At 36.4% G+C, this 12,982-nt stretch overlaps 2 protein-coding genes across 3 annotated transcripts in view; both read right to left on the reverse strand.

The window, feature by feature from the left end:
- The window catches only part of LOC107559189 (integral membrane protein 2C-like), a 7,378-nt gene extending 6,708 nt beyond the window's left edge, over positions 1–670 (reverse strand). Inside the window, exon 1 of the mRNA XM_016242947.1 lies at positions 377–670. Within this exon, the coding sequence (XP_016098433.1) occupies positions 377–472 (96 nt within the window). The 5' untranslated portion in view covers positions 473–670. The remainder of the gene's footprint in view (positions 1–376) is intronic.
- Positions 671–2,752: 2,082 nt separating this feature from the next.
- LOC107559190 (calcium-binding protein 39-like) lies at positions 2,753–11,621 on the reverse strand. 2 transcript variants are annotated; one of them, XM_016242948.1, is made up of 9 exons: positions 11,461–11,621; positions 7,164–7,302; positions 6,893–7,057; positions 5,746–5,864; positions 4,877–5,045; positions 4,689–4,748; positions 4,085–4,150; positions 3,312–3,455; positions 3,012–3,200 (listed from the first exon to the last, which is right to left on the reverse strand). In XM_016242948.1, the coding sequence occupies exons 2-9, from the start codon at positions 7,275–7,277 to the stop codon at positions 3,012–3,014; spliced, it is 1,026 nt and encodes a 341-aa protein (XP_016098434.1). In that variant the 5' UTR covers positions 7,278–7,302; positions 11,461–11,621. The 2 variants fall into 2 exon arrangements, with proteins under 2 accessions (XP_016098435.1, XP_016098434.1); XM_016242949.1 differs by lacking the exon at positions 11,461–11,621 and having other exon boundaries at positions 2,753–3,200; positions 7,164–7,277.
- Between the last annotated feature and the right edge of the window lie 1,361 nt (positions 11,622–12,982).

Consider the following 12,982-nt stretch of genomic DNA (forward strand, 5'->3'; position numbering starts at 1 on the left):
TAATCAAGGATGTTTACCCCATTCACTTTACTAAATTATTAAAGAAGAGGAATTTTATTAAAACATCACAAGTGTGAGTGCATAAGTAGATATAGTGCACATTTTATGGCTGAGATAAACATGATGCATGTTTTATGATGTGATGTGATTGGTGCAGGTGCTGCAGCATCCATGTCCTCTTGTTATGAAACCAAAGGGCAACAATATTTCTGTACAAAACAGCTACAAATACATAAACACGCGTTGATGGAGCATTATCACTAGATCATATCACCCCATCAAATGACGTGATTAATGGTTTACCATGTATGTTCTTTCCTTTCTACCGCTGTTTTCCGTGACATTTCAGCTGAGGCACACAAAAAGCGAAACTTACGTGTGGATGCGGTATGAATATTTGAGTTTTATCTCCATCCCCCTCCTCTTTCTCGGCTTTTTGTCCCGTGATGGGCTGAAAGCTGATCTTCACCATGATGAAGGGAAAAAACGCTGTGTTTTTAAGCGTGGACGCAGATACTTTATACCCCTTGGCTTTCTGACACAATGTTTGCCGTTTGTTATAATGGACCGGAAGAATCTATTATTTATTTATATATTAGTATATAAAAATCGCTCTTAAAGCCACAGTGCCAGCGACACTGGTGATGATGCGCGCGACCTAGAATGAGCATGCGCGCGCACGTTTTGTGTGCATCATGTGTGTGTGTGTGTGTGTGTGTGTGTGTGTTTGTGTGTGTGTACCTGTTTTTCTATTCTGGTGGGGACGTAAACCTGACTACACACAGACTCATGGGGACTCGTGTCACGGTGGGGACCTAAATTGAGGTCCCCACGGGTAAACAAGCTAATAAATCACACAAAATGAAGTTTTTTGAAAATCTAAAAATGCAGAAAGTTTCCTGTAAGGGGTAGGTTTAGGTGTAGGGCAACAGAATATACGGTCTGTACAGTATAAAAACCATTACGCCTATGGAGAGTCCCCACAAGGATAGCAAACCAGACGTGTGTGTGTGTGTGTGTACGAATATTACTTTTTAAGATATATAATTGTATTTATCTATCTGATGGTACTCACATATTGAAAAATGGCTAATGCGTTAATTACGACGCAAGCGACCAAGAATGAGAAAGCGTGCGTTCAAAAACCACAAGCAGGCTATATCTATCTGTCTGTCTATCTATCTACATCAGTGTATAGGCTTAGATCTCTGCCACAATTCTGCGTGCGAAAGATCATATTTTCAGCTCACAAAAGTGCATTTTGCACACGCGCAATCTGAATTTTCGTTTCGCAAAGAAAAAAGTATTTAGAGCGCACGAAAATCAATTTTGCATTTAAAATACGTTTTTGGATGTGTGCAGACCAAGCGGCAACCTCCCGCTCTCTCTCGTGAAGCCAACAAGGAAGTGACTTGAAGAGATAGTTCACCCAAAAAAGAAAGTTTGATGTTTATCTGCTTACCCCCAGGACATCCAAGACGTAGGTGACTTTGTTTCTTCAGTAGAACACATATGATGATTTTTAACTTTAACCGTTGCAGTCTATCAGTCGTATAATGCATGGCAATGGTAACAAAATCTATGAGAGTAAAAAAAAACATGCACAGACAAATCCAAATGAAACCCTGCGGCTCGTGACGACACATTGATGTCCTAAGACACGAAACGATCGGTTTGTGTGAGAAACCGAAAAGTATTTATATAATTTTTTTTTACCTCTAATACACCACTATGTCCAACTGTCTCACTGCGTGAGGTGTGTACGCGCTCTGACGTAGTTTACGCAAGCGCCGGAAGTGATCTCTCGCGCGTATACGTCACTCATTGTTTACACAGTGCACAGTCATTGTAGGTACGACGGCTAATTAAAATGGTACTTACTTGCGCTTATCAAAACTTGCGGATTGTTCAAACCGACTTAAAACTAAAAGATTACTTTCTCTTGCGCAAACTCATTCGGGAGTGGTGATTCATTTGGATGAGCCGCAGGGTTTCATTTGGATTTGTCTGTGCATTTCTTTTTTCTCTCATAGATTTTGTTACCATTGCCATGCATTATACGACAGATATACTGCAACGGCTGGAGTTAAAAATCATCATATGTGTTCTACTGAAGAAACAAAGTCACCTACATCTTGGATGCCCTGGGGGTAAGCAGATAAACATCACATTTTCACTGGCACATTTTTTGGGTGAACTATCCCTTTAAACTGTAATTCATCAACTGGCCGCTAGAGGCTGGCTGCAAAAGTAGGGCAACACAGTATGGTAGGGGCATAACATTTCCGTCTCACGCTTGAGGTATTCGCCAATCACAACGCATTGGATAGCTGGAGAAACAATAATGTACAGTATGTGGAAAATAATGTTTTTTTTAAACTTTAAACCGCAGAAACATTTCATTACACCAAATGTTCTTTTTAGCAGCATCATATGACCCCATTAATGCTGCAATCGACACTGTCTATTCATATAAAAAAAAAATTTCTGGTTGGCACAGTGGTTAACCAGAAAAATAAAAACATGGCACGTCATGCCGAAAAGGTTGCCGACCCCTGATCTACATAAAAGGTGCCCTAATGTTATAATATAATGGTATACCTTGTTACAATGGTTGTACCTTAGTATTTTAGTGAATAATCAAAGAAAAGAGACGGTAGACAAAATTATTTTATTCCAAACTTTATTTCCAACTGTTAGTCTGGCTACTGATTGACTTTTTAGATGAAACTCCACCACTTCTGTGCCCAAGTCTTAGTTTTTTGAAACATGAGAATAAAACATTGTAGGGGGAGAGGTTGAATGTCCAGCGAAGCAAGACTACTTTTCATCCTTGTCGCCATATTTCTCACCCACTGAGCTCAAATGCCATTTTAACGGTTCTTGCAAATCACAAAAACATGGCCAGTGCTGCGGCCACTCAACGTCCCAGAGAGCCAAACATCATCCAGACGTTGCCTAAAACACTGTCTAGACGTCCTCTATGCATTTGTATACAATCGTGATCCTTCTCAAGCGTCCTGCGGGGTTGGCCTCTTGAGGTCTCGGATCTGTTTGATGAGATAGGTCTTCTCGTCACTGAACTGCTCGTCCTCGGTGCGGTCGCTCTGGAACTTGCCGAGGAACTCGATGAGTTTGGTCTGGTTCTTCAGCAGGATGTCGAGGATGGGCTGGATCTTGTTCGGATTGGCCACAAACACCTGAATGCACAGAGAAAGACCTTATCTCTCAGAATATTGTCGCTCGAGACTAGCTTGAAGGTGGCATACTGGTGAGTGTTGGAGTGGGAAGATTCAGCTGACAATTCATACCTTAAATACATGAAAGGCCTCAAACTGGATGTTGCGGCTCTTGTCTCTCAGTAGGTTCATCATGAGTTTGAGGTTCTCTGGTTTGCTTATGTATTTTGTCATTATAGTGAAGTTGTGCCTGTCCAAAAGCAGCTCTCCCAAAAGCTAAGAGGAAGAGGAAAGACATAAAACATCATAAAAATAAAGATCTAGTGGCTACATTAAACATTCACAGGATTGAGTTTAAATGCATTATAGAGCTGTACCACAGCAACTATACACACAAATAGATAGACACTACCATTTAAAGTTAGGGGTAAATTAAGACTTTTGAAATAAGAAATTAAAATGTTTATTCATCAAAAGACATTTATAGTGTTACAAAAGAGATCTATTTCCAAAAAATGCTGTTCAAACTTTCTATTCATCAAAGAATCCTGGAAACAAATCAAGTAAAAACAGCACAACTATTTTCAACAGTGATAAGAATGAGCAATAAACTAGCATTTTAGAATGATTTCTGAAGGATCATGTGACACTGAAGCCTGGAGTAATGACGCTGAAAATTCAGCTTTGATCACAGGAATAAATTACATTTTAATATATATGAAAATAGGAAATAGTTATTTTAAATTGCAATAATATTTCACAATATTTACTGTTTTTACTGCATTTTTGATCAAATAATTGAAGCCTTGGTGAGCAGAAGAGACATCTTTCAAAAATACCAAATAATCTTACTGTCTTTAAGTAAGCACAACCAACCACAACATACAAATTAACCCGTTTCTTACCTTTAGCGACTGCCTTTTAGTCACATAGTTTTCTGAGTGAAGAAGTTTCTCATATTCACTAAAGAACTGCAGACCAAAAATGGAAAAAAGAGGGGAAAGAGATACAAAGAAAATATTAAATTGATTGGCTTTTTCTCATACAGTAGCCTCAAAAAGTATTTGCATACTTATGGCACACTTGCATTAGATAAAATATCGAACTAAGTGGCATTTATTTAAAGAAAGATAGCACTTTCCAAGCAAAAACCTTAGCAAGAACTAGTTTGTTTGATTTTAAATGTCAAGAATAATATATAAAGTACACGTGGTTGCCAAATGTTACTGAAAGCCATCCACAGTTAATCTGAAGAACATGAGGAGAACTGTCTTGATACATCCACTAAAAACTATTTTACAGCAGTTAATTAAATGTCACTGTGCTAAAATGCTGACGTAAAGTTAGTTCTGAGAAAAGCTCTAGAAGTATTTCTTGGTATTTTCTAATCTAACTCATTATTGACTTTCACATTAAATGCAAACAAACAGTTCTGAGAAGAACCCGCTGCAGAATGACTGACAGATCCAAAAACAACAGATAATGATGGAAACCAAACCAATGACTCACTCTGTCATAGTGCTGCTCCAGGAACTCAGCGCTGAGCAGTTTGTGTCTCGTCAGCAAATCCTGGAAGAAAACCAAACCAATGGAGTTCATCAGACATCATAACACAATTCATCTGAATATGAAATAATCAAAGATGCCAGCCAGACAAAACAAACACCCAAGGCTTGTACATTTACAAAAACACTAACTTTAAAAGTGGCAAATGCATCCGAGGCGATGTCGAAGGTGGACATCTCCACGTATCTGAAGAAATCGTAGAACTGCTCGGAGCAGAGGGTGATCTTGGCCAGTGGCTCGTGCCGTATGCATTCCCTCAGCATGATCCCGCAGTTCAGAGCGATGTCTGGAGACTCGTAACTACAAAAAGGACAGGAACTCAACAGCAGAAAGATTTTGCCAACATACACACATTCTCATGTTGATCCAAACATGTTTGACTTTCTTTCATAGACCCAAAAGGAGATGCTAATGTTTATGCTGCCCGGTTCCTTTCCATACAATGAAACTAAATGGTGACTAGAGGTTGTCGAGCTCCAAAAAAAAATAACAAAAAGCAACACAAAAGTAATCCATAGAACTCATTTCAAGCTCTCTGAAGTCATATGGCCTACTTTTAGAGTGCTTTACGGAGTTTGACCCTTGGTCGCCATTCACTTCCATTGTACGGAAAAGCATCAGTGTGTCTAAACATCTGCTCTTGTGTTCTACAGAAAGTCTGAAACAATATTAGGGTGAGTATATAATTACAAAATTAACAATTTGACAGTGAACTACCAAAAAATTCACATTTTAGATGATATTGCTGATATATGCACAGCTAACGTTGACTCAAGTTATGTTAAGAGTAAATACTAATCTGGGATCAGATAGCACTTCTAAAAACTCATATTAGTCACCAAACCAGTTTCCTGGTTGAGATTTGATCTAAACACCAGCCTGTAAATCTTAAAAGTCAGATTGAAGTAATCTGACAACTGCAGAATTTCATGCTATATATTAAATTAGTGAATAAAAATCCAATAAAAGTCTCCAGAATATCTTTGTGCGCATGTCTCACCCTTTAAGCAGCATAATGAGTATATTTTGTTGAGTGCACAGGTATTCAACCGTAGGTGTCCGAGTGCCGATCTGACGTCTCAGAATATTATTAAAGATCTGTGCCACATCTTTCTTGCCCTAAACACAAATAACATGCAGAATAGTTACTGAAAAGCTCAAAAATACAAGCATGCGTTTCTACAAATGGGAGTCTGAGAGATAAAATGAACATGTCAAACAATTGGTATTATAACTGTATCTCGGCTGATCTGATCACAAGTGGCCAGTCAAGACAGAATGCCATTGACATCTGGTTAATGCACACAGTATTAACATCTCTCAGTTGCATAAGTAGCCACTTTTGATTAGATGGCATTGAGGGGAGCATCTCTTATGAGGATACATCAGGGAAGATGTTACATCTTATGCATGAGGTTTTTCGTTTTGCTTTCAATTGAATGGTTGTTTCTTGCCTATTAAACAAAGTTGAAGTTGAAATAATTATGTTATGAGGCTAGACCACTGATTCTCAACCAGAGAGTTGAGAAACATTAGGGGGCTCAAGCACAGTTGGCTTGAAATGATTTAAAATGAGACTAAACGTTCTTTAAAATATATAGTCATATATAGTCATGGAAAACTTGTCAAGGGAATTAAAAATGTTATGATATTTAGACCTGATGAAAAAAAATGTTTGTAGTTATGTTAAGCTCTAAAATATTTTATCAGGTAGAAATAGCCATTTAAAAAAAACTGTAATCAAAAATGACTAAAACTAGAACCGCAAATGCGTTTATTGGTAATAAAAAGTGCAAACTCATTTAGTTGTTGAAACTTCTGTAATTACAGAATTTTATTACTGTGATTACTTATATTTTAAGTAAGCAATAATATGATTATTACAAATATAATTTATAAGATTTATATAAATGTTTAATTAAACCAATTGAAATTGCCACTCTTAGTTTCTGTTTCTGTCATTACAGCCTCAGAGCAAGAAAGGTTAAGAACTGCAGAACTAGATGCACATTTAATGTTGTCCGGGATTCATGGAGTATTTTGCTCTACAAATGACCTTCACATCACAGTGTGATTCATTTGTCATGCGTAGGTCGTTTTGACTCATACTTTGCATACAGTGTCTGCATAAAAGTCTATAAAAGCACCTCAAAGTCAATGAGCTGCAGATCTGCGACGAGGATGCTGAGCAGGCCACTGTTGTAGAGCTCCTGAGCGAGCTGAGCCACGGCTTCGGTCTGCGGCTCCTTCTCATTGGTGCCGTAGAGAATCTCCTTCATGGCCAGCAGAGATTTGGACACCTCTTCAGAGGCCTGCAGACACACACCCCTCTCATTAATGGCTTTTAATGGGTAATAGTCACAGTACAAGACCAAACACATTGCATATTTCTTTACACACTGCATATGCCATTAGTACCTTCTCAGCCTTCTTGTCTGAAATGTCCTGCTTCTCCAGAATGGTCATGTTGTCCTTTAGATTCTTCACAATGTCCGCTGGACACTTGTGAGACTTACCGAAAGGGAACGGCATGGCAACCAGGTAGCAGAGAGCCCACCTGTGAAAGTGAAAGAGAAACAAAAATGAACTGAGAAAGAACAAACAAAAGAATAGAATAACCAAAACAAAATAACAAATAATAGAATGTACAACCAACTCAGAATCAGGTAAAGGAAAACGTAACTCTCAATGTCACAGAAAGCAAGAATGAACTAGGAAAATGAATAAAAGAATGAACAAACAGAAGAAAAAGTGAAAGAACCAAACCATAACAAAGAACACACAAACAGAAAAAAATATTTTAAAAAATGACAAAAACAAAGAATGAACATAGGAAGGAATTCATAAATAAACAAATGAAAGAATAAACAAAAAAACACATGAAACAGTTGATTGAACTAAGGAACAAACAAATGAAATCATAAACAGATAAATAAACTAAATGAATGAATAAACAAATGGAAATCAAATGAAAGAATGAACGAACAAATGGAAAAATAAATGAAATAATGAAATCAGATGAATGAACATCTGATTTCAGAAAATCATATGAAAAAAATGAACAAAGAAATGAAACAGATGAACAAACTAAAGATCAAACAAATCAAAAATACAAAATTACAAAACATTTTTATTTATGCAATTGGCAGAATCTTTTTTCCAAAGTGACTTAAACTAAATTCAACATACACCTTTAATCAGTGCTTGCTTTCTCTAGGAATTGAACCCATGACCTTGTGGTCGACAGCGCCACACTATTTTTTGACTACAGGAAGGCAAATGAAATAATAAACAGATGAATGAACTAAAGAATGAACGAATGGAAAAACCATTGAGAGAATGCACTGACTAGTAAAAATATAAATGAACAGAACAAATCAACAAATCAACAGAAACAAAAAACTAAATAATAAAGAAAGATGAGTAACAAATCAAATTAAGCAAAAGTTCAACTGAAGTAAGGAAGAAGGAAGTAGATGAGTCTACTTCTAAATTATCTAAGCTAACAGAGTGTGTTAAAAATGTAAAAGAATGGATGACCAATAATTTTCTCCTATTAAATTCGGATAAGACAGAGATATTACTTATTGGACCAAAAGACAGTACGCCGAATCTCGTGGATTACAATTTGCAACTAGACGGATGCACGGTTACTTCCTCTACAGTCAAAAATCTGGGTGTTATATTAGAAAGCAACTTGTCTTTTGAAAATCATATATCCCATGTAACAAAAACGGCATTCTTCCATCTTAAAAACATTGGAGTAGATAAAGTCAAAGACTGGAATCCAGAATCAGCACAAACACGAGGCTCACACTGAACAAACCAGACCCTGTACACACTGATCAATTCATGTCAGCATCAACCACACCCTACATATACAACAGAAACACATCATGCACACTCTGTAGTAGCCATGTGCCACTAACTGAATGACTGTAGGGTGCATACAGTTCAAACACACACACACAGGTGTCTCGAATATCTCAAATGCTGCAAAGTCGACAAAGCAAACGTGCAGCAAAAATGTCTTCAAATGAACACGACTGCATGCTGGCTTCCTCCATAAAGATCACAGCAGTAAAACTCAAGCATGCTTTATATGAAATGAAACAGACACCCAATAAATACTGACCTGAATACAAGTCATTTTTTCATAACCCTTCCCCAAAACCAATCAATTACACTTTTATTAATAATAACTATTATTCTGCCGCATTACTGAATACTGTCTGCAATGCATGTGGCAGCTCATGGGATCCGTGCGTCACAGAACCATACGTCCAGCCGGTTAATCTCCACACAGCTTGTGCAAGTTAGCCAAATCCTTGACCTGGTGACCACACTCGCCATGTCTGCCCCAACGCAAATCTGAAGCCACGGCTCGCTGAGACAGATGACTGGCATGCTGAGTTTACAAGCAAACAGATGCACCTAAACGGTCACTTCACAGGAGATGCAGTGGTTGCATGTGATCAATTACAGGCTGTCTGATCAGCCACATTAATGTCATGCTAACACCAATTATTGTTGTTGCACTTGATGTTAATATGTGCATTGCCAGTAAAAATTGCTGCAAACTGTCCTAACAATAAGATTTGCTGTCAAAATCAACGATACTGTACTAAATCATATCCAGGGGAGATCGGGGCTAGTTGTCACATGCCACAAGGGCTACATCATAGTATCTAGTTAAGTTTTTTTTATTTACTGTGTGTGATTTTTTTCATGTTGGTGTTTCATATGTTGTAATTCTATACAATTTATTTACTACAGTTTCTGATAGTCTATTATATATTATTAATCAATCAATAAATCTGTTTGATGAAGATAAAATATTATAGTTTTACAATTTAATAATACCTTGGAAATGATTACAAGGAAACTGAAAAAGTTTAATTAACTAAAAGTAAACTTGGATAACAAAATAAACAGATCACACAAAAGCAAATATAAGTGATTTTTATATATTTATATGGGAAGTCAAACTTTTTTTAATCAAATGAAAACAAAAAAGAGTGACGTACAGAACTTACATTTATTACGGTAGTTGGATATTGCATTGTGTGTTTATTTCTATATTTATTTTAATATATAACATTTAGGTTGTTTAACAGCAGGTTAACACTGAGACAACTTACCCCATTTAGTTTGATGTGATGATATTCTGTGAAATAATCTATTTAATATAATATTTACTTCAATAATATTCATATTTAAAAAGATATTTTAAACAATTTATACACTTAATATTAATACTATTATTATACACACTATTTATAAATAATATTATTATTATTTACTGGAAAATAGTAAAAATATTTAATTATTTAAAGGGCTTATTATTTATATATGCAAGCTGATTGTGCATAGATAAGATCAGATGCAAAGACTAACGTCTCAAAACCAAAGAGATACTCTTTATCAAAGTTAAGACTCTGCCACGCCCCCCTAAAACGGCTCGTTCTAACACGCCCCCACATATCGAGGACCTACAATAATGTACAGTATTTGAAAAATAATGTGTTTTTTGAACATTAAAGCATGTCAACATATTCTGTTACACCAAATACACAAAATAATGATCTTTAAAAAAGCATCATATGACCCCTTTAATCTCAAAATGATCATACAGGCTACTTCAATGACATTTTAGTATCTATTAAAAGGTTCAGGAGAGAACTAATAAAAAGCAGTAACATGCATACTTGCGTCCTAACTGTAAGTCTTTTCATTTAATTCATTAGAGACTGATCAACATATGTGTGAAGATTAAAGATCAAAACCACAGCAATGCATTGCACAAATTATACATTATACCAACACTTTATAGCTCTGAACACATCCAAACTGTTAATATCAACACATACTGCATACAGCATCAAGATCTACGCAAATCAGCAGAAGTTGTGAAGCTTATGCACCTGCAGACTCAAAATGATCATACAGGCTAGTTCAATGACATTTTTTGAAGTTGAAGTTTTATCTATTAAAAGGTTCAGGAGAGAACTAATAAAAAGCATGCATAATTGTGTCCTAACTGTAAGTCTTTTCATTTAATTCATTAGAGACTGATCAACATATGTGTGAAGATTAAAGATCAAAACCACAACAATGCATTGCACAAATGATACATTATACCAACACTTTATAGCTCTGAACACATCCAAACTGTTAATATCAACACATACTGCATACAGCATCAAGATCTACGCAAATCAGCAGAAGTTGTGAAGCTTATGCACCTGCAGACCATGTCTGTGATATAAACCCATAAACAAAACTTTACTCATCAATCTGAATGACAGAGAGGTTTCACTCCGCCTGTCTTAAACCTAGTCAGCTGTCAACCTAGAATCATTCTAATAATGATGATTCACTGGTTTAAACATGCCTATGATGGGCAAAAATGCTCCCTGGGTAGGTTGATCACTTGGTTTGAGACACAGCCTCAGTAGTTTACGCAACTAGGGGCCCAGTGTGATGGAAACACCTCTAGCCACTTCTTTTGTTTATCTTTAAATGAAGGCTGTGCAAACTGCAAAAAGATACGAAGCCTCTTTCCTCCATTAGTATCTCTCCAGAATCAGACTATGTGAGAAAATGTATTTGTGTTTTTTTGCATATGATGGCTGCGATAGGCCGCTGCGCACGCACTTTACAACACAGAGTTTCACAACAAGAACCAAGAAAAGAGAAGTAAACAACATCACACCTTATTTGGGTCTCCTTCGGCCTTTTCTAGTGAATAGCGGTGTACGTCCTGGAATATTATGTTTGGGTGTGTTGTTTCTTAGGCTGTTTTGTGCGGACAACCGTGTGTGTGCGTATGATGAATGTGTGTCTGTGTGTATTCAGCTGCGAGGACTTCCGCAAACCTGCAGCGAGGAGGATTTCAAAATAAAAGCCCCCGACGCTCAGGTTAAATACAAAATTCTTTATTCACAAATGTAAATGGGAATCACAAAAACACACTCTCACTTACTGTAAAATATAAATGGGTCACTGCCTTCATACTAACAGCAACAGGAAATAACAAAGCAAAAAGTACTGTAAACTACTCTAAAGACTTAAATATATAATTTCATTAATTCATTTACAATGCACAGCATGTAGGCCCTTATCAGTATGCCTATTTGTATATTTTTCTTCTTTTAATATTCTTATGTTTATCTCAGTATTTGAACGAACGAATGACTGAATTAATTAATTAATTAATACAAATTATACACTGTGAAGGAAACCCAGTATTAAAGTTTTAAAATAGTAACTATAACTTGGAAATTATTGTAAGACATCTAAGAAATCTAATCTAAAGTAAAATGTGATAACACAAGTTAAACAGATAAAATGCAAAATTAAGTATATTTGATGTTTTTAATATCCAAATATTTATGGGGACTTTAAACTGACATTTTATTAAATTAAAATATACCAATAAAACACAATGAAGTACATACTAATTTATTAAGGGTGTTGGATCTTGTAATCCAAAAAAAGTCCATAAAGTCTTAAATCAAGTTCATTTGCTCTACATCTTGTCCAGGCACACTTAGTAGACATTGAGGTGTTGTCATCCAATTTACAAATTAAATTTCTCTGTAAATATTTTCAGAGAAAATTCTAAGCAAAAAAAGACATTACAAATTAGTTTAGTCAACATTTATTTGATATTATTATGTCTTGTTTTAGTAGTTAGCATTTCAATTAAGATTATTTTAATATAACAACATTTTTAATAATTTTAACTAGGGCTGCACGATAAATTGCATGCGATATTTAACGCGCATCTTGTCAGTAAAGCCGGTTCTGTAATCAGCGGTAAATCTCCATCACCTGCGGACTTTCACATAGAGCAGCATTAACTACACAGAGCCGTTGTTCACTGACTAGCTGCGCAAAACCACGATCATATTTTGTGCATGTTTTGCACAGCTTGTCAGTGAACAACGGCTCTGTGTAGTTAATGCTGCTCAATGTGAAAGCCTGCAGGTGATGGAGATTTACCGCTGATTACAGAATGACTTTACTGACAAGATGCGCGTTAAATATCGCATGCGATTTATTGTGCAACCCTAATTTTAACATTTACTGTGACCATCTGGAAGTATGCTGAGGCCCCCTGGAGGGCCTCTGATTGAGAACCTCTCTCTGCTCATTTCAAAGCAAGGTGGAATTGGCTCTGCCGCCCTCTAATGGTTAAACAATATACTTTAAACAAACGACCAGTAGAGATT

Source organism: Sinocyclocheilus grahami, unplaced genomic scaffold (assembly GCF_001515645.1).
Source record: "Sinocyclocheilus grahami isolate Dianchi unplaced genomic scaffold, SAMN03320097.WGS_v1.1 scaffold677.1, whole genome shotgun sequence".
NCBI classification, from domain to species: domain Eukaryota; kingdom Metazoa; phylum Chordata; class Actinopteri; order Cypriniformes; family Cyprinidae; genus Sinocyclocheilus; species Sinocyclocheilus grahami.